Source organism: Macaca mulatta, chromosome 5, assembly GCF_049350105.2.
Source record: "Macaca mulatta isolate MMU2019108-1 chromosome 5, T2T-MMU8v2.0, whole genome shotgun sequence".
Lineage (NCBI taxonomy): Eukaryota > Metazoa > Chordata > Mammalia > Primates > Cercopithecidae > Macaca > Macaca mulatta.
This window is the reverse complement of record NC_133410.1, coordinates 58,307,196-58,327,151: the sequence shown is the minus strand read 5'-3', so window position 1 is coordinate 58,327,151 and position 19,956 is coordinate 58,307,196. Positions and strand designations below refer to the sequence as shown.

Below are 19,956 nucleotides of genomic sequence, written 5' to 3'. Positions count from 1 at the left end.
TACATGAACCATTCAAAACAGGCATTTTCCTCTATTTCAAGATAATCTCTTAGGAACCTGGGAACTTTCACACTATATAACTTTTAAATTAATTCCTGTATACTTATCTAAAACTAAGTCTTTTTCCTCAGTATTATAAAATGGAGAGTAATTAGTCCATATTCTTTGTAGAATGTACTTCATATATTTTTACAAACTAATTAAGCTACTTAGCTAAACAAACTTAATTTCTTAATACACTCATGCAAAGATACTGTATTTGTTAAAAATTATTCAGCTATTATTTCCGTTCTAAAAATCTGAAAAACAAAAATGCCCTCTCCCTAGCTCTTCAAATTTTTGCTCATCAATCTGTAGGACCAAAATACAGTCTCCTCTTTTCAATTATTTTCATCTAATTTTAATATCCTTTCCATTCATAAAGTCTTAGCTTTAATGATTGCTTCACCTACTTTCTTTTACTTCATTATACTTAGCCAATATAACAACCTAACAAATTTTCAGCAATATTTTTCAGCATTTTTACAACACTGTAACAGCATCCGGCAAAGACTGCTTCCTGGTATATATGGTCAGAAAAAAAAAGAGGTATCTATCTCAAATTGTGGGAGGAGACGAGGCTTAAGAGAAACATATAGCAAAGATATAGTTCTATATCCAAGATGCTTTGTCCTGTTTTAACACTATTCATCTACCCTACCCATTTCAATATAAATATTGCCATGCCCAATACAGTATAAGTAACAACCCACCACCCCACACCACACACACAAAAAAATCAAACATCTTACAATTATTTTTAAAATCCCAAACACTCACTCTTTCAACATTTCTTCATAACACGTTCTGAAAGAAAATATAAGATTATTTTAGTAAAACAAAAACTGTCTCCACTATTTTCAAACATCATTGAGAAAAAAATGTTACTTTACCTATGTAAAAGATGTCCACATGGCAAGACATGAGCAACAACACGGGATGTGTGAATGTCCTGTAAAGGAAATAAATGTTAGTGCTTGTATGAAGACAATATAAACATCCAAGTATTTTGAATTCAAGAGCTGAGACTTCCAAAGTAAAAAATATTTTAAGCCTACCTCCAAACATATTGGACAATTCTGTCGGGACACATTTTCAATACACTGTTTAAAAGAGAAATTCACATTAACAAAAGCTTAACTAGATGAAAATGTCAGGTATAACAGTATTAATAATAAAAATTAACAAAATCAACTCACTAAAAATAATAGCTAACATTAATATATGCTTATATATCAGAAAAGAGTTTTTTAACAGTTACTTAAATCTCACACTATTTCAGGCTTGGCACATTACCTGATACAGTGAAAATAATAAACATTATTGAGATTACCTTCACTTCCACAGATAAGGAAAGTGACTTAGGAATTCAAGACACTTACCCAAGATCCAAAGATAGTAAGATTTGGAACCTTTGCATATTATGTATGTTTTGCTCCAAAGCCAGTGACCTAAATTAGTAAGCTCAGCTACTTACTAATAATATTGGTAATAATAATAGTTCATATTATTGAAATTTACTATATGCCATATTCAGCACAGTACCTGTATAAGATCAATTAAATCTCACAATCCTAGATGAAATAGGCTATGATTGTTACACCATTTTACAGTTGAAGCAGTGGAAGCCTAGAGAAGAACTTCCAAAGTCACAGTTAAACTGGCGCTTCAGTAGGCTAACTTCAGAGCCTGAGTTCTTAATTTGGCAAGATTTAATGTCTGATTAAATGCAAGGAGGTAAGGGAAAGCACTGTGCCATGGAAGATTCCCGGGTTTTTAATGGAAGCACTTAATAGATGGCAGGACCACGTAGTAATACAGAAATAAAAGATAACTAAAAAACAACAAAACAAAAAAACCGTAACAAAAAAATAGATATGTTTTTGAAAGATGACAGTATAGTGGGGAGATAAACCCTCAAAATAATAAGCTTAAGAGTAAGTTTAAAAATCTAGACTGTAATCCTAGCTCTGCTATTTACCAGTCCTTCAGATTTTAGACTAGCCACTGCTTTAGTCTTATGTTTCTTATTTATAAAATAAAATTAATACATATTTCATTTGATTCTAAAGTACACCTCACACATACATTTTAACATCCCCGCAATTACAACATATCTGATCATCAGTAGCATCTCTGAGTTGATGAAACGCAAATGCTGAGGTGAGGATGCAATGAATTAGTGTGTGCACACTCACACACACACTACACATGCTTTGGAAACCAGAACATCAGGGAAATGTAATCTATAAGATACTACTAACTCCTGGCTATCTCCACTAGCATAGCTTGCCATCACCACAAGCTCAAGTTTAAAAACCAAACTCAATCTTTTATCTTCAAAAAATTTACAATCTACTAATAAGTACCTTAAGTTGGGATTGAAAATCTTCAGTCATCTTTACTCCGCCTCACTCTTTTTCCTTAATACCATTACCACATCATGTATGTTCATTATTCATCTCAATTTTCCTCACCACTTTACTATTTAGGCCAAGTTCTAGCTAATATTATATTTCTGCAATAACTTCTTATCCTTACCTTCTATCGAACCTACTATACTGCTAAGTAAATAATTTCAGTCTCTTTCCAATTAATGTCTATCTGTCTCTCTCTCTCAACAGCTACAATGTTGCCACTTACACTGTTCTCCCTTATCTGGAATTTCCTATACTTGAACAAGTATGATTTACACTTCACTTTACGCCAATCTTCCATTCTTTTAATTAAATTCTTGTAGTAGGTAGAATCAGTACTATAAATGTAATACTTTATTAGATTTTTTTTTAAATAATGAAAATGGGCCTGGGATTGTGACATAATTCCTATATCCAGATTTAAAATGTGTATGTCTTAATTGTAAAAAAAAAAAAATAGTAAAATATTTTCCGAATTTTCTTAGAATGTTGTGCTAATTAGGTTACACCATTCAGTATTTCTCCTGTTTTCAAGTTATTCTTAAACGCAGTACCAATGGTAAGAATCCATAAACCAACTTTGAAGTTGTCAACATTATGTTAATAAGTGATATAAGCATTCTTACACTATAGAGAAGAAAAGGAATTGTAGATCAGATATTCTGAGGTACATATTTTAAAATATCTATTTGTTAATACTGCTTTTCAAAACAGCAATACAGTTGCACTTGGAAAATATGAAAATTAGCATGCTTCCAAAACATATTAGAAGTTAAGCTTGTTTCAAAAACACTGCACTACTTTAAAAATTACACAAACTAAATTATATACCTTGTGTCTTCCTTGAAGATTCATAGCTAGACATAAGTTACATTTCAAACAATGGAAAAAATCTTCCTTTGGACCAATCCTAGCAAAACACATGAAAGTCAAAAGATTAGATGATTTTTTACTACAGTCATGATTTGTTCATTACGTAAAACACAAGTTTAGTCTCTGTAAAAAAACTTTCCAGCCACAATGGAGAATATGGGATAAACCCCTATCTCCCCAACATCCCTCTCCAAATGTAAGCACTATACACAGAGTGGTATCTACCCTTCTAGGGCTTTTTTTTCCCTACAAAATTGCAAAAAGAGACAAAGACACACAACACACTTCGGGTTTGATTTCTTGTATTAATGGATTCTTTCTACAGATGCCATTCTGCAACTTTTTTTCACTTAATACATTCTGAAGATTTTATGTCTACACAGAACCACTTCATTCTTTATCACAGTCATCACAATAATTTTATTAAATATAAGAGGTAGATATAATCAGAATTAATAATATATCATCAGCTATAGTTGCCCTATTGTGCTATCATATATTTCAAAGTAACAAGAAGAGATTAGGAATGTTTGCAACATAAATAAATAATAAATGTTTGAGGAGATGGATATCCCAATTACCCTTAGTTGATCATTATTACACACCATATGTTTGTATCAAAATACATGTATCCCAATAGGTAAAATTATGTATCAATAAATAATAACGATATAGAAAATAACTATTACAAGGTAACAAAAAATTGATAAAAATTACGAAAGCCAAAAATAAGTTTATTATAAGCAAGAAACTTAAAGTACAAAGGCAGAATGAAATTTAAATAATGGGATGAAAAACATGCGACATACAAACATAAGAAAGTTCTGTGACTGTATTACTGTAAGAAAACAGACCTCAAAACAATGAATATTACTGTAGGTATGAAAGAATGTATCAAAATTACAACAAGGTTCATGTACATTAAACAAAATGTTCATATACTTAACAATACAGATTCAAAGTACATAAAACAAACGAAAAAGATAGTATTAAAGGCGAAAATAGAGAAATATACCATCATACTTATAGATGCTGACATTGTATCAGTAACGGTTAGAACAAATTTTAAAAATCAGAAATTACATAGAAGCTTAGTACAAAAATTTCACCTAATTTGACCTAATAGGCATTTATCAAATACTGTATCATATAGCAGTGGAATGCAATATTTTCAAATGCTTATTTTTTTTCCAGCTAAATGAACTTTATTTGCACATTATTTGTTATACTTTCTGTACCCTCATTTTATATTGGCTTAATACATTTTGACATTTCTTTTTTTTTCTTCTTTTAACTTAATGGTTTTTTTTAATTATTTTTTATTATACTTTTTAAGTTCTAGGGTACATGTGCACAACGTGCAGGTTTCTTACATATGTATACATGTGCCATGTTGGTGTGCTGCACCCATTAACTCATCATTTACATTAGGTATGTCTCCTAATGCTATCCTGCCCTGCTACCCCTGTCCCACGACAGGCCCTTGTGTGTCATGCTCCCCTTCCTGTGTCCAAGTGTTCTCATTGTTCAATTCCCACCCATGAGTGAGAACATGCGGTGTTTGGTTTACTGTTCTTGCGATGGTTTGCTGAGAATGATGGTTTCCAGCTGCATCCATGTCCCTACAAAGGACATGAACTCATCCTGTTTTATGGCTGCATAGTATGCCATGGTGTGTATGTGCCACATTTTCTTAATCCAGTCTGTCATTGATGGACATTTCGCTGCATAAATGTCTTCTTTTCGGAAGTGTCTGTTCATATCCTTCGCCCACTTTTTGATGGGGTCGTTTGTTTTTTTCTTGTAAATTTGTTTGAGTTCTTTGTAGGTTCTGTATATCAGCCCTCTGTCAAATGGATAGATTACAAAAATGTTCTCCCATTCTGTAGGCTGCCTGTTCACTCTGATGGTATTTTCCTTTGCTGTGCACAAGCTCTTTAGTTTAATTAGATCCCATTTGTCAATTTTGGCTTTTGTTGCCATTGCTTTTGGTGTTTTAGACATGAAGTCCTTGCCTATGCCTATGTCCTGAATGGTACTGCCTAGGTTTTCTTCTAGGGTTTTTATGGTTTTAGGTCTAACATTTAAGTCTCTAATCAATCTTGAATTAATTTTTGTATAAGGTGTAAGGAAGGGATTCAGTTTCAGCTTTCTACATATGGCTAGCCAGCTTTCCCAGCACCATTTGTTAAATAGGGAATCCTTTCCCCATTTCTTATTTTTGTCAGCTTTGTCAAAGATCAGATGGTTGTAGATACGTGGTATTATTTCCGAGGGTTCTGTACTGTTCCATTGGTCTATATCTCTGTTTTGGTACCAGTACCATGCTGTTTTGGTTACTGTAGCCTTGTAGTAGAGTTTGCAGTCAGGTGGCGTGATGCCTCCAGCTTTGTTCTTTTGGCTTAGGATTGTCTTGGCAATGTGGGCTCTTCTGGTTCCATATGAACTTTAAAGTAATTTTTTTCAATTCTGTGAAGAAAGTCATTGGTAGCTTAATGGGGATGGCATTAAATCTATAAATTACCTTGGGTGGTATGGCCATTTTCTTTTTTTTTTTTTTTTTTTTTTTTTAGAAACTGATGTTTATTTTCTATCAACCATTTTTCCATGTTGCTTAAGAGCCCGTGCAAGAACAGCTTAAGACCATTCAGTGGTTGCTCCTACCCATTCAGTGGCCTGAGCAGTGGGAGCTGCAGACCAGTCTTCCGTGGCAGGCTGAGCACTCCAGTCTTCAGTAGGGAACTGCTGAATAGGCACAGAGGGCACCTGCACACCTTCAGACCAGTCTGCAACCTCAGGCTGAGTAGCAGTGAACTCAGGAGCTGGAGCAGTCCATTCACCCTGAAATTCCTCCTTGGTCACTGCCTTTTCAGCAGCAGCCTGCTCTTCTTTTTCAATCTCTTCAGGATCTCTGTAGAAGTAGAGATCAGGCATGACCTCCCACGGGTGTTCACGGGAAATGGTGCCACGCATGTGCAGAACTTCCCGAGCCAGCATCCACCACATCAAACCCACTGAGTGAGCTCCCTTGTTGTTGCATGGGATGGCAATGTCCACATAGTGCAGAGGAGAATCTGTGTTACACAGAGCAATGGTAGGTAGGTTAACATAAGATGCCTCCGTGAGAGGCTGGTGGTCAGCCCTGGGGTCAGTAACCACAAGAAGCCATGGCTCCCGGAAGGCTGCCTGGATCTGGTTAGTGAAGGTTCCAGGAGTGAAGCGGCCAGCAATTGGAGTGGCTCCAGTGGCAGCAGCAAACTTCAGCACGGCCCTCTGGCCAGTATTCCTGGAGGATATAACACTGACATCAGCAGGGTTTTCAATGGCAACAATGGCACGAGCCACCAGCAGAAGCTTCTCCCAGGTCCTCTTCAGATTTATGATGTAGATGCCATCACTTTTCCTTTTATAGATGTACTGTTCCATCTGGAAGTCAAGATTGGTGCCACCTAAGTGGGTTCCTGCTGCAAGGAACTTAAGGACATCCTCCTCCTTCATTTGTAGGACATCAAGGGCTCCGGACATTGTGAAAGTTTCCCTTTAAGTTACGACAGGAATCCAGAACAACGCCATATGGACCCCTCTAGGTAGAGCGGAAAGCCATTTTCATGTTATTAGTTTTTCCTATCCATGAGCATGGAATGTTCTTCCATTTGTTTGTGTCCTCTTTTATTTCACCGACCAGTGGTTTGTAGTTCTCCTTGAAGAGGTCCTTTACATCCCTTGTAAGTTGGATTCCTAGGTATTTTATTCTCTTTGAAGCAACTGTGAATGGGAGTTCACTCATGATTTGGCTCTCTGTTTGTCTGATTGGTGTATAAGAATGCTTGTGATTTTTGCACATTGATTTTGTATCCTAAGACTCTGCTGAAGTTGCTTATCAGCTTAAGGAAATTTTGGGCTGAGACAATGGGGTTTTCTAAGTATACAGTCATGTCATCTGCAAACAGGGACAATTTGACTTCTTCTTTTCCTAATCGAATACTCTTTATTTCTTTCTCCTGCCTGACTTCCCTGGCCAGAACTTCCAACACTATGTTGAATAGGAGTGGTGAAAGAGGGCATCCCTGTCCTCTGCCAGTTTTCAAAGGGAATGCTTCCAGTTTTTGCCCATTCAGTATGGTATTGGCTGTGGGTTTGTCATAAATAGCTCTTATTATTTTGAGATATGTTCCATCAATATCGAATTTACTGAGTTTTTAGTATGAAGTGCTGTTGAATTTTGTCAAAGGCCTTTTCTACATCTATTGAGATAATCATGTGGTTTTTGTCTTTGATTCTGTTTATATGCTGGATTACGTTTATTGATTTGCGTATGTTGAACCAGTCTTGCATCCCAGGGATAAAGCCCACTTGATCATGGTGGATAAGCTTTTTGATGTGCTGCTGGATTTGGTTTGCCAGTATTTTATTGAGGATTTTTGCACCGATGTTCATCAGGGATATTGGTCTAAAATTCTCTTTTTTTGTTGTGTCCCTGCCAGCCTTTGGTATCAGGAGATGTTGCCTCATAAGATGAGTTAGGGAGGATTCCCTCTTTTTCTATTGATCGGAATAGTTTCAGAAGGAATGGTACCAGCTCCTCCATGTACCTCTGGTAGAATTTGGCTGTGAATCTGTCTGGTCCTGGACTTTTTTTGGTTAGTAGGCTATTAATTATTGCCTCAATTTCAGAACCTGTTATTGGTCAATTCAGGGATTCAGCTTCTTCCTGGTTTAGTCTTGGGAGAGTGTATGTGTCCAGGAATTTATCCATTCCTTCTAGGTTTTCTAGTTTATTTGCATAGAGGTGTTTATAGTATTCTCTGATGGTAGTTTGTATTTCTGTGGGGTCGGTGGTGATATCCCCTTTATCATTTTTTATTGAGTCTATTTGATTCTTCTCTCTTTTCTTCTTTATTAGTCTTGCTAGCAGTCTATCAATTTTGTTGATCTTTTCAAAAAAAAGCTCCTGGATTCACTGATTTTTTGAAGGGTTTTTTGTGTCACTATCTCCTTCAATTCTGCTCTGATCTTAGTCATTTCTGGCCTTCTGCTAGCTTCTGAATGTGTTTGCTCTTGCTTTTCTAGTTCTTTTAATTGTGATGTTAGTGTGTCAACTTTAGATCTTTCCTGCTTTCTCTTGTGGGCATGTAGTGCTATAAATTTCCCTCTACACACTGCTTTAAATGTGTCCCAGAGATTCTGGTATGTTGTATCTTTGTTCTCATTGGTTTCAAAGAACATCTTTATTTCTGCCTTCATTTCTTTATGTACCCAGTATTCATTCAGGAGCAGGCTGTTCAGTTTCCATGTAGTTGAGCGGTTTTGAGTGAGTTTCTTACTCCTGAGTTCTAGTTTGATTGCACTGTGGTCTGAGAGACAGTTTGTTATAATTTCTGTTCTTTTACACTTGCTGAGGAGTGCTTTATTTCCAACTATGTGGTCAATTTTGGAATAAGTGTGATGTGGTGCTAAGAATGTATATTCTGTTGATTTGGGGTGGAGAGTTCTGTAGATCTCTATTAGGTCCGCTTGGTGCAGAGTTGAGTTCAATTCCTGGATATCCTTAACTTTCTGTCTCGTTGATCTGTCTAATGTTGACAGTGGGGTGTTAAAGTCTCCCATTATTATTGTGTGGGAGTCTATGTCTCTTTGTAAGTCTCTAAGGACTTGCTTTATGAATCTGGGTGCTCCTGTATTGGGTGCATTTATGTTTAGGATAGTTAGCTCTTCTTGTTGAATTGATCACTTTACCATTACGTAATGGCCTTCTTTGTCTCTTTTGATCTTTGCTGGTTTAAAGTCTGTTTTATCAGAGACTAGGATTGCAACCCCTGCCTTTTTTTGTTTTCCATTTGCTCGGTAGAACTTCCTTCATCCCTTTATTTTGAGCCTATGTATGTCTCTGTATGTGACATGGGTCTCCTGAATACAGCACACTGATCGGTCTTGACTCTTTATCCAATTTGCCAGTCTGTGTCTTTTAATTGGAGCATTTGGCCCATTTCCATTTAAGGTTAATATTGCTATGTGTGAATCTGATCCTGTCATTATGATGTTAGCTGGTTGTTTTGCTCATTAGTTGATGCAGTTTCTTCCTAGCATCGATCGTCTTTACAATTTGGCATGTTTTTGCAGTGGCTGGTATTGGTTGTTCCTTTCCATGTTTAGCGCTTCCTTCAGGAGCTCTTGTAGGGCAGGCCTGGTGGTGACAAAATCTCTCAGCATTTGCTTGTCTGTAAAGGATTTTATTTTTCCTTCACTTATGAAGCTTACCTTGGCTGGATATGAAATTCTGGGTTGAAAATTCTTTTCTTTAAGAATGTTGAATATTGGCCCCCACTCTCTTCTGGCTTGGAGAGTTTCTGCCGTGAGATCCGCTGTTAGTCTGATGGGCTTCCCTTTGTGGGTAACCCAACCTTTCTCTCTGGCTGCCCTTAACATTTTTTCCTTCATTTCAACTTTGGTGAATCTGACAATTGTTGAGTCTTGGAGTTGCTCTTCTCGAGGAGAATCTTTGTGGCGTTCTCTGTATTTCCTGAATTTGAATGTCAGCATACCTTGCTAGGTTGGGGAAGTTCTCCTGGATAATATCCTGCAGAGTGCTTCCCGACTTGGTTCCATTCTTCCTGTCACTTTCAGGTACACCAATCAGTCATAGATATGGCCTTTTCACATAGTCCCGTATTTCTTGGAGGCTTTGTTCATTTCTTTTTACTCTTTTTTCTCTAAACTTCTCTTCTTCCTTCATTTCATTCATTTGATCTTCAATCACTGATACCCTTTCTTCCAGTTGATCGAATTGGTTACTGAAGCTTTTGCATTCGTCACGTAGTTCTTGTGCCATGGTTTTCAGCTCCATCAGGTCATTTAAGGAATTCTCTACATTGGTTATTCTAGTCAGCCATTCGTCTAATGTTTTTTCAAGGTTTTTAGCTTCTTTGCGATGGGTTCAAACTTCCTCCTTTAGCTTGGAGAAGTTTGATCGTCTGAAGCCCTCTTCTCTCAACTCGTCAAAGTCATTCTCTGTCCAGCTTTTTTCCGTTGCTGGTGAGGAACTGCGTTCCTTTGGAGGGGGAGAGGTGCTCTGATTTTTAGAATTTTCAGCTTTTCTGCTCTGTTTTTTCCCCATCTTTGTGGTTTTATCTACCTTTGGTCTTTGATGATGGTGATGTACAGAAGGGGTTTTGGTGTGGATGTCCTTTCTGTTTGTTAGTTTTCCTTCTAACAGTCAGGACCCTCAGCTGCAGGTCTGTTGGAGTTTGCTGGAGGTCCACTCCAGACCCTATTTGCCTGGGTATCAGCAGCAGAGACTGCAGAATAGTGAATATTGCTGAAGAGCAAATGTTACTGCCTGATCGTTCCTCTGGAAGCTTCGTCTCAGAGGGGTACCTGGTCATTCTTTTTAATAGCTACATTAATGGCATGGATGTATACTAATTTTTTTAAATATTCCCTCATTGATATAATTTATGATCTTTAATTGCTACAATGATACAATAAACATCCTTGTCCAGACATCACTTAGTTCACATGTTATTTTTTTACAAGATTCCTAGAAGTGAAACTACTGAGTCAGAAGATATTGCAACATTGTGATACTGCCAAACTGACCTCCAAATAGACAGTACCAATTTATACTTCCACCAACACTGCATGAGAGTAACCATGTTCCCCACACTTTGGCTAACAATGGTACTTGTATTAAATAGACAAACAAAAGATGTCATTTTAATTTGCATTTCGCAAATTATGAGACAGGGAATGTACATTAATGTTTATGAACTACTTGGATTTCTCTGTAGATTGTTCATATGCTCTGTCCATTTTTCTACTAAAGTATTTGTTTTTAACCAATTTACAGGTAAAAAATATATCGTGAATATTAGTTTTTTCATTTATATAATGAATATCAATATTTTCATTTGCATATATTATATTTACATATCACGAATATCAATTTTTGTTTGCATATTTATATTTACTTTTCTGGTCTGTGATTTCTCTTAACTTTGTCATATGGTCATTTTTGATTACTATGTAGTAAAAAGCCATCAATATTTTCCTGTATAGCTTATGCTTTCTGCCTCGTTTAGCAAAGACTTTTATAACCTATAGATCATAAACAGACTCTCCTATGTATGCTTCTAGTACTTACAGCTTTTCATTTTTATATTTTTCTTTAATCCATTTGAAATTTGTTACGTATGCCAAGGTTAGATTGCTACTTGTCCCTAAATTTCTATTCTCCACTTCTACAATAATAGGACATTTAGCTAGGCAATGAGCTATTCAGAACTGTCCTGAATAAAGACTATTTTCCAACATACCTGGAGGTTGGGAACAGAAGAGATACATGAAAATTCTGCACTGTGCCCTTAAGAGGAAAAATATGCCTTCCCTTCACGTAACTGTAGCCTTTCTACAGACCAGAATATGAAGCATTTTAGACTACAGAGACAAGAAAATATCTTGTGGATGACAAGGCAAAAAAACAAGAAAAGCCGGAGTTCCTGTTTAGCTACAAAACTCAGACTTTTCCATGAGAAATGAACTTCTGCCTTTCTTGAACCACCATTACTTTGGGTTTCTGTCACAAGATGCTAAATCCATATTCTAATGAATACAGTTTGAAGAGTCAATTTTTGGTTTCTGAATGGACAATCAACTATCTTAACACTACCCTTTCCTGATTTGAAATATCACTTTTGCCATAAATTCATATGTATAAATATTTGTCTGTGTATACACACACACACACACACACACTCTATGTTTGTCCATTTATCTATTTGTCTGTTCTGGCACAAATAGTAAACTATTTGAATTACTATAGATTTATCATGTTTTGATATATGGAATGGCAATCCACTCTTCGTTGTCCTTCCTTCAAACTTTACTCAGCTATTGTGAATTTTCTCTTACAAATGAACGTTAGAATAGCCTGTCAAACTCCATAAGTAAAACCCCGCAGGGAAGTTTCCACTACTGCCAAAGATAGAATAACCCAAGATCAGATCTACCCTCCCATCTGAAACAATAATGACAAAAGACAGAATACATGAAACAGCAGTTTCACTGAACATCAAGCAACAACACAGAGTGATCAGTGAGAGACAACAAACAAAGTAAATGAACTCTAACTGACATCATGATTGAAATGATGAGCTGAGAGAGTCTAGAGAAACCAACAGTCTAAACTGTTTCCAAGCAACTTAACTGCATCCCAAAACAAAGCTCAAGAAGATTTATAGGAATACAAAAATATCCAGCACTAAACATGGTTAAAAAAAAAAAAGAAAAAGAAAAACTCGCATCTGATATCCAACCCACAATAACCAGGCAGCAAGGAGGCAGAAAAACACAACCAAAATGAGAAGAATAATCAACCCATCAACCCAGAACTGACAGATATGTTAAAATAGAGGGCATTAAAAGTTATTATAACTGTATACCATTACATTTAAAAAGCAGTAAAATATGGAAAATATGTTTAAAGACCCAAATCAAACTTCTAGACATAAAAACTACAAGGTCTGAGATTTAAAAATACACTGATGAAATTAATGGCAAGTTTGATATTGCTAACAAAAAGGTTAGTCAACTTGAAGGCACAGTAACAGAAACTATGGGAAATGAAATAGGAAGAAAACGGAATTTTTTTTTTATGACAGAGCATGAGTAAGCTGTGAGACAACTTCAAGCAACCTAATACACATGTGTTCGGTTGAGCCTAACACTGCCTCTTACATATTTTAAGTTCATCCTAAAGGCTTTGTTCTGTAACCTAACCGGATGTGTTTACATATAGTAACCTACTCTTGTACCAATCAATCACCAAGTTTCAGCCAATCACAGGCAGTCCTCTGTTCAAACTGTGTTCAAATAAGGCAAATGCTGAGCTGTAACCAATCCAGTTGTTTCCGTACCTTACTCATTTTCTGTCTGTCACTTTCCTTTTTCTGTCCATAAATCCTCTCTGACCACATGGCAGAGCCAATGTTGGTCTGAACCTATTATCATTTTGGGGCTACCCAACTTGCAAATCATTCTTTGCTCAATTAAAGTCTGTTAAGTTTAATTTGTCTTAAGTTTTTCTTTTAACACATGCAATTGCAGATCCCTAAGGTAGGAAGCAGGGGAAGGGGAGGACTGAAAAAACATCTGAAATAGTAATAGCCAAAATTTTCCTGAAATTAATGAAAAAAACTATAAACCAATGGATTCAAAAGGCTCAACAAACCCTAAGCACAAGCAACATGAAGAAAACTATACAATGGAACGTCATAATCTAATTGTCAAAACCAGAGACAAAGAAAAAATCTTAAAAGCAGCCATTAAAAAAAAAAAAAAAAAAAAAAGGAAAGACGTGCACAGAAGAAAAATAAAGATGACTGGATTACCCCCGGGACAGACTTCACAAACTCAAAATTGGTAAGAGGAAAGAAATAATAAAGAGCAGAGCAGAAAAAAAATGACAGTGAGATTAAAAACACAATACAAAAGACCAATAAAACAAAAGCTGGTGTTTTGGAAAAGATAAAATCAAAACAAATTTAATAGACTATGAAGAAAAGAAAACCAGAAACAAAAGAGAAGACATAAGAACTCATATCACAGAAATACAAAGATAGATACTATTACGAACAATTATATGACCACAAATTGGAAAACCTAGAATAGATAAATTCCTGGACACATCCAACCTTCCAAGATTGAACCACAAAAAAAACCAGAAAACCTCAATAAGCCAGTAACAAGTAATGAGATTGGAGCCATGACAAAACGTTTCACATCAAAGAAAAGTCCACAACCTGATGGCTTCACTGCTGAATTATAAGAAAGGAAGGAAGAGAAGGAAGAGAAAGAAAAGAAATCCTAAAGTTTATACGGAGCCACAAAAGACCCTGATAGTCAAAGCAATCCTGAGAAAAAAAAACAAAACTGGAGACATTTCACACTACCTAACTTCAAAATATACTACAAAGCTATTGTAACCAAATCAGCATGGTACTGGCATAAAAAGAGACAAACAGGCCAATTATATAGAACAGAGAACCCACATATAAATGTATGCATTTACAGCTAACTTATATTCAAGAAAGGTGCTAAAAATGTACAATGGAAAAAGGACAATCTCTTCAATAAATGGTGCAGAAAAAAAAACAGGATAAACACATGTAGAAGAATGAAACTAGATGCTTATCTCTCACCATACAGAGAAATCAAATCAAAATGGATTAAAGACTTAAACCTAAGACCTGAAATTATAAAACGTGTGAAAAAAAACACTGGGGAAACTCTCCAGGACACTGATCTTGCAAACATTTTTTGTGTAAGATCTCAAAAGCACACACAACGGAAACAAAAATAGACAAGACAGAATTACATCAAGCTAAAAAGCTTCTGCACAGCACAGAAACAAACAACAAAGTGAAGAGACAACCCACAGAATGAGAGAAACTATTTGCAAACTATCTACCTGACAAGGAATTAATAACCAGAATATATAAAAAGCTCAGACAACTTAATAACAAAAAAATAAATAATCTGATTTAAAAATAGTCCAAAGACCTGGTGCAGTCATTTCTCAAAAGACAAACAAATGACCAACAGGTACATAAGAAAATACTCAACATCACTATCATCAGAGAAACGAAGTCAAAACCACAATGAGGTATCATCACATCCCAGTTAGAATGGCTTATATCATAAAAGACAGGGAATAACAGATGCTGGTGAGGATATAGAGAAAGTGGAACCCTTGTATACTATTTGTGGAAATATAAATTAATACAGCCACTGTGGCAATCTGTATGGAGATTCCTCAAAAAGACTAAACATAGAGCACTATATGATCTAGCAAGTCCACTACAAGTACATATCTAAGGGGAAATCAGTATATCAAAGGGTATCTGCACTCCCATGTTTTACTGCAGCACTATTCACAATAGTCAAAATATGGAATCAACCTTAGTATCCATCAGTGGATGAATGGATAAAGAAAATATGGTATATGTACATTATGGTATATTATTCAGCCATTAAAAAGAATGAAATCCTGTCATTTACAGCAACATGGATAGGATGGGTCATTACGTTAAGTGAAACAAGCCAATCACAGGAAGACAAATATCACAACTTCTCAATCATATGTGGGAGCCAAAAACTGGATGTCATGAAGATAGAGACTAGGCTGGAAGATACCAGAAGCCAACAAGGGTAGGAAGGATGGGGCGGAGGAGGGGATGAAGAAAGGTTGATTAATGGATACAAATATACACTTAGAAGAAACAAGCCCTGGTGTTTGATGGATCAGTAGGGTGACTATGGTTTACATTAATTGATTATACATTTCAAACTAGCTAAAAGAGAATTCAAATGTTTCTAGTATAAATTTTTAAGCCTGGGCAACATGGGGAAACCCCATCTCCACAAAAAATTAGCTGGGCATGGTGGCACATGCCTATAGTCCCAGCTACCCAGGAGGCTGAGGTGGGAGAATCACATAAACCTGGGAGGTCGAGGCTGCAGTGAGACATGATCGTGCCATTGCACTCTAGCCTGGGCAACAGAGCAAGACCCTTTCTCAAAAAACAATAAATATTTAAGGTAATGGATAACCCAATTACCCTGATTTGATTATATGAATGCACTGAATTACCACATGTAGTCCAAAAATATGTACATCTAATACATGTCAATAAAAATAAGGATAATCAGAACACAGCAACCACTTCTGCTACGCAAATCTGTCTTAAAATAATCTCTGGTGCTTAATAACAATGAGAAACCGGTTATTTCCTCACTTTTTAAAAAGCTCATTCTTGTACATTACAGTAAGAACATATGTCCATTACCAAAAAATTAAGACCAGACGTTTGCTCGTATTTACCGAAAACTAAACCCCATCTTTAGGGCACGTCAGTCTTAGAGAAACATAGCCACAGTCCAAAGATAATCTGTAACTATAATCAAGATATTTTAAAATGTAAATCAGGAATAATACACAATTAAACTCTGTAAGAAGCACTTGATTTGCTTACAGTGATTCTTGCCTAAGGATGAACAGCAATTTTTCAAGCCCACACCTCCAGATGAGAGTCACATATATCTTAGATGAAGCAACAGGGTCAAGAGTAGAAATTTTAGTAGGAGAGCTATGCCAAGAAGATCTATTCATCCTTGCCTTATAGATTTATTTAATGAACTAAAAGCAGTGACAAACTTTCACGATATACCTAAGACAAAAATGTTTAATTCCCAAAAAAGACTTGGTGCAAAAGACTATCAAGTATGTACAGCTCCAAAAAGACTGATTTTCAGACAAAAATACAGGAATTAATACATTCAAATAACATGATTTTTTTTAAAGTTACCATGAAAGGATAAAGAGTTTTCAACTCTAACCAGTTGCTTAATATATATATTTGAAATTGATATATAATATATATAACAAAATATATAATACATATTTTATGTATATTATAAATAAAATATATGTATATTATATATATATTAGACAGAGTTTTGCTCTTGTTGCCCAGGCTGGAGTGCAATGGCACGATTTTGGCTCACTGCAACCTCCGCCTCCCAGTTTCAAGCGATTCTCCTGCCTCAGCCTCCCGAATAGCTGGGATTACAGACATACACCACCACGCCCGGCTAATTTTGTATTTTTAGTAGAGACAGGGTTTTTCCATGTTGGTCAGGCTGGTCTCAAACTCCCAACCTCAGGTGGTCCGCCTGCCTCGGCCTCCCAAACTGCTAGGATTAGAGGTGTGAGTCACCATGCCCAGCTCTTTTAATATTTTTATTATTTAAAAAACAATAGTCATTATTGATGATCATGTATCATTTGACTAAAGACAGTATTTGTCAATCTCAATCAATTTTGCTTCCAATATCTTTTGGCAGATTTTTTAAAAACCAAAAGAACTCAAAAATCCTCGAGAGTAATTTTTTAGTATGCCATATGCACTCATTAAAAGTAACTGCAGAAAATAAACATTTCAAATATTTTCGAACAATGACAAAAGATAAAATGCCTCCTAAAATACCTACTTGAAGTGAACATAATTATTTGTCTATAACCTGAGTCACATAATAATACCCAGTAACATAAAATATAAAACAACTTTTCTATTTGAAAATTCTCTTATTCTATACATTAAACATCTCCTAATTATGTTCCACTGAACATGAAAAGGATTCTATAATCAAATAGTTATTAGAAACTCAATACACTTGGATATTTGCACTGTACAATTAACAAGTTAAAAGTTCTGAAAAGGCCTGATGCAGTGGCTCATGCCTGTAATCCCAGCACTTCCGGAGGCCAAGGTGGGAGGATCACCTGAGGTAGGGAGTTCAAGACCAGCCTGACCAACATGGAGAAACCCCATCTCTATGAAAAATAGAAAATTTGCCAGGCGTGGTGGCACATGCCTCTAATCCCAGCTACTCGGGATGCTTGAGGCAGGAGAATCTCTTGAACCCAGAAGGCAGAGGTTTCAGTGAGCCAAGATAGTGCCGTTTTACTCCAGCCTGGACAACAAGAGCAAAACTCTGTCTCAAAAAAAAAAGTTCTGAGAAGGGATTTTAATTAAACTCAGCATTTAACAAATCTTTATGACTGCAAAAGCCTTTTTTAAACAATATCCACTCTGTACCCTGGTCTAGTTCTTTTTTTAATCAATTGTTTTAAAGATGAATATATTATGACATTTATTCTTTCTTTAGAAATCTTCCAAGGAAGAAAATCTGCTTTTTATTTAATAGAATAAACTCATTCTATTCTGTTTGCAATTACCATATGGGTCCATTGAACGCTTTTATAAATCTGATACATTATGGTACCTTAATAATCTTATTTTTCCTAATTTTGGTATTTCAGTAACCTAGGAATCCTTTCACATTAATTATCAATTGTTCCCAACTATCCTAACAAGAAGACTAAAATGCAAAGCATGGTAGAAAGACCTTTCATGTGGAAACACGAAAGAACGACATGAAATAATCACTAATGCATAATCCTTCAGTTTTCTTTCCATACTGCTCAAAGTATTACATCATCTTTCCAGAAGGCATTAAAGAGTCTGCAGATACCTTCTTTGTAGTTCTCCTTGAACACAGTTGAGAAATCAGAATTTTTCATTTTTCACAAATAGAAAAAAAAAAGACAGGAAATTTTAGATGAAGTAGAAGATAAATGCAAAAAGGCAGATAACCACTCTAGACTAGAAGGTTCTCCACCTAGGCAATATTTACATTTTGAACCAGATAATACTTTGTGGCAGGAAGGTATCTTGCACATTATAGGATGTTTAGTAGCATCCCTGGTCTCTATCCAGTATGTATCATTAGCATCCACTACCCCTCACCCCCTGGTTACAACAGCTGAAAATGTCTCCAGGCATTGCCAGATATCACCTAGGAAAAAACTGTCCCCAGTTGAGAACCAGTGCTCTGGTGATGGTGAATATAATGATGGTGAAATCAATCCTATAAGAAATAAATCAGATTACGATTTTCAGATGATGTACTATATGAACGGTCTCACTGAAAAAAAGGAATGAACAATATATCTCTAAGGACAAAAAGAAAATATGGTGGCCGGGCGCAGTGGCTCACGCCTGTAATTCCAGCACTTTGGGAGGCCAAGGCGGACGGATCACGAGGTCAGGAGATCAAGACCATCCTGGCTAACAGAGTGAAGCGCCATCCCTACTAAACATACAAAAATTAACCAGGCATGGTGGCGAGTGCCTGTAATCCCAGCTACTCGGGAGGCTGAGGCAGGAGAACTGCTTGAACCCAAGAGGCGGAGGTTGCAGTGAGCCAACATCACGCCACTGCGCTCCAGTGTGGGTGACAGAGCAAGACTCAAAAAAAAAAATTAAAAAAAAAAAAAAAATGGTATCTTCACTTAGCCATTTACTAGGAAGGATTTCAAATTACATTATTTCATGACAAAAACCTGGACCATCCTATTTTGCTAAAAGGATGTGTGTAATATTCTTCCATCTTTTATGATGTTTGTACACCAAACTTTACTTAATATGGTTCGTAAGTGGACAAACGTTGAAAGCAGGTACATACGTAAAAGCACTTAGAAGGAAACAGATGATGTAAAAATGAAAAAAATTCATCAAAACGTTTTGCAATTACAAAGCATGCAATTATGAAGAAAGTCATCTTTTCTTCAACCAAATTATGACTCTCAAACTTCTCAAATGGATTTGAATTTGGTAATGTATGTACAGAAATAATGATAAGCCAACACTTATTAGTTGTGTATCTGAGATCTGGAATTAGTATTGCATTCTGATGATGCAAGTACAAGAAGAACCAGAAGTAATTACAAGCTAGAACCTATCAGAAATGTGTCTAAAATCTAGAATCAGTTATTTACACGATGCACACGTGCCAGATTCAAGCATGACAACTGACAAGTAAATACAGTTGACCCTTGAACAACATAAATTTGAAGTACACAAGCCTACTTATAAGCAGATTTTCTTCTACCTCTGTCACCCCTGAGATAGCAAAGCCAATCTCCCTTCTTCCTCTTTTCAGCCTACTCAACATGAAGAAGGATGAAGACCTTTATGATGATCCATTTCCACTTTATGAACAGTTAACA

The 19,956-nt window shown here is 36.1% G+C and overlaps 2 protein-coding genes across 4 annotated transcripts in view; both read right to left on the bottom strand.

Annotated features, from left to right (window-relative positions):
* The window catches only part of RCHY1 (ring finger and CHY zinc finger domain containing 1), a 41,573-nt gene that overhangs the window by 11,180 nt on the left and 10,437 nt on the right, over nt 1-19,956 (bottom strand). For all 3 annotated transcript variants that reach the window (NM_001261545.1, XM_078001713.1, XM_028848066.2), the window contains 4 exon segments: nt 820-846; nt 933-991; nt 1,098-1,142; nt 3,288-3,366. In NM_001261545.1, coding sequence (NP_001248474.1) covers nt 820-846; nt 933-991; nt 1,098-1,142; nt 3,288-3,366 — 210 coding nt within the window.
* On the bottom strand, nt 5,871-9,729 carry LOC701691 (small ribosomal subunit protein uS2). Its single transcript, XM_078003478.1, has one exon. The coding sequence runs from the start codon at nt 6,852-6,854 to the stop codon at nt 5,967-5,969; it is 888 nt and encodes a 295-aa protein (XP_077859604.1). The 5' UTR covers nt 6,855-9,729; the 3' UTR covers nt 5,871-5,966.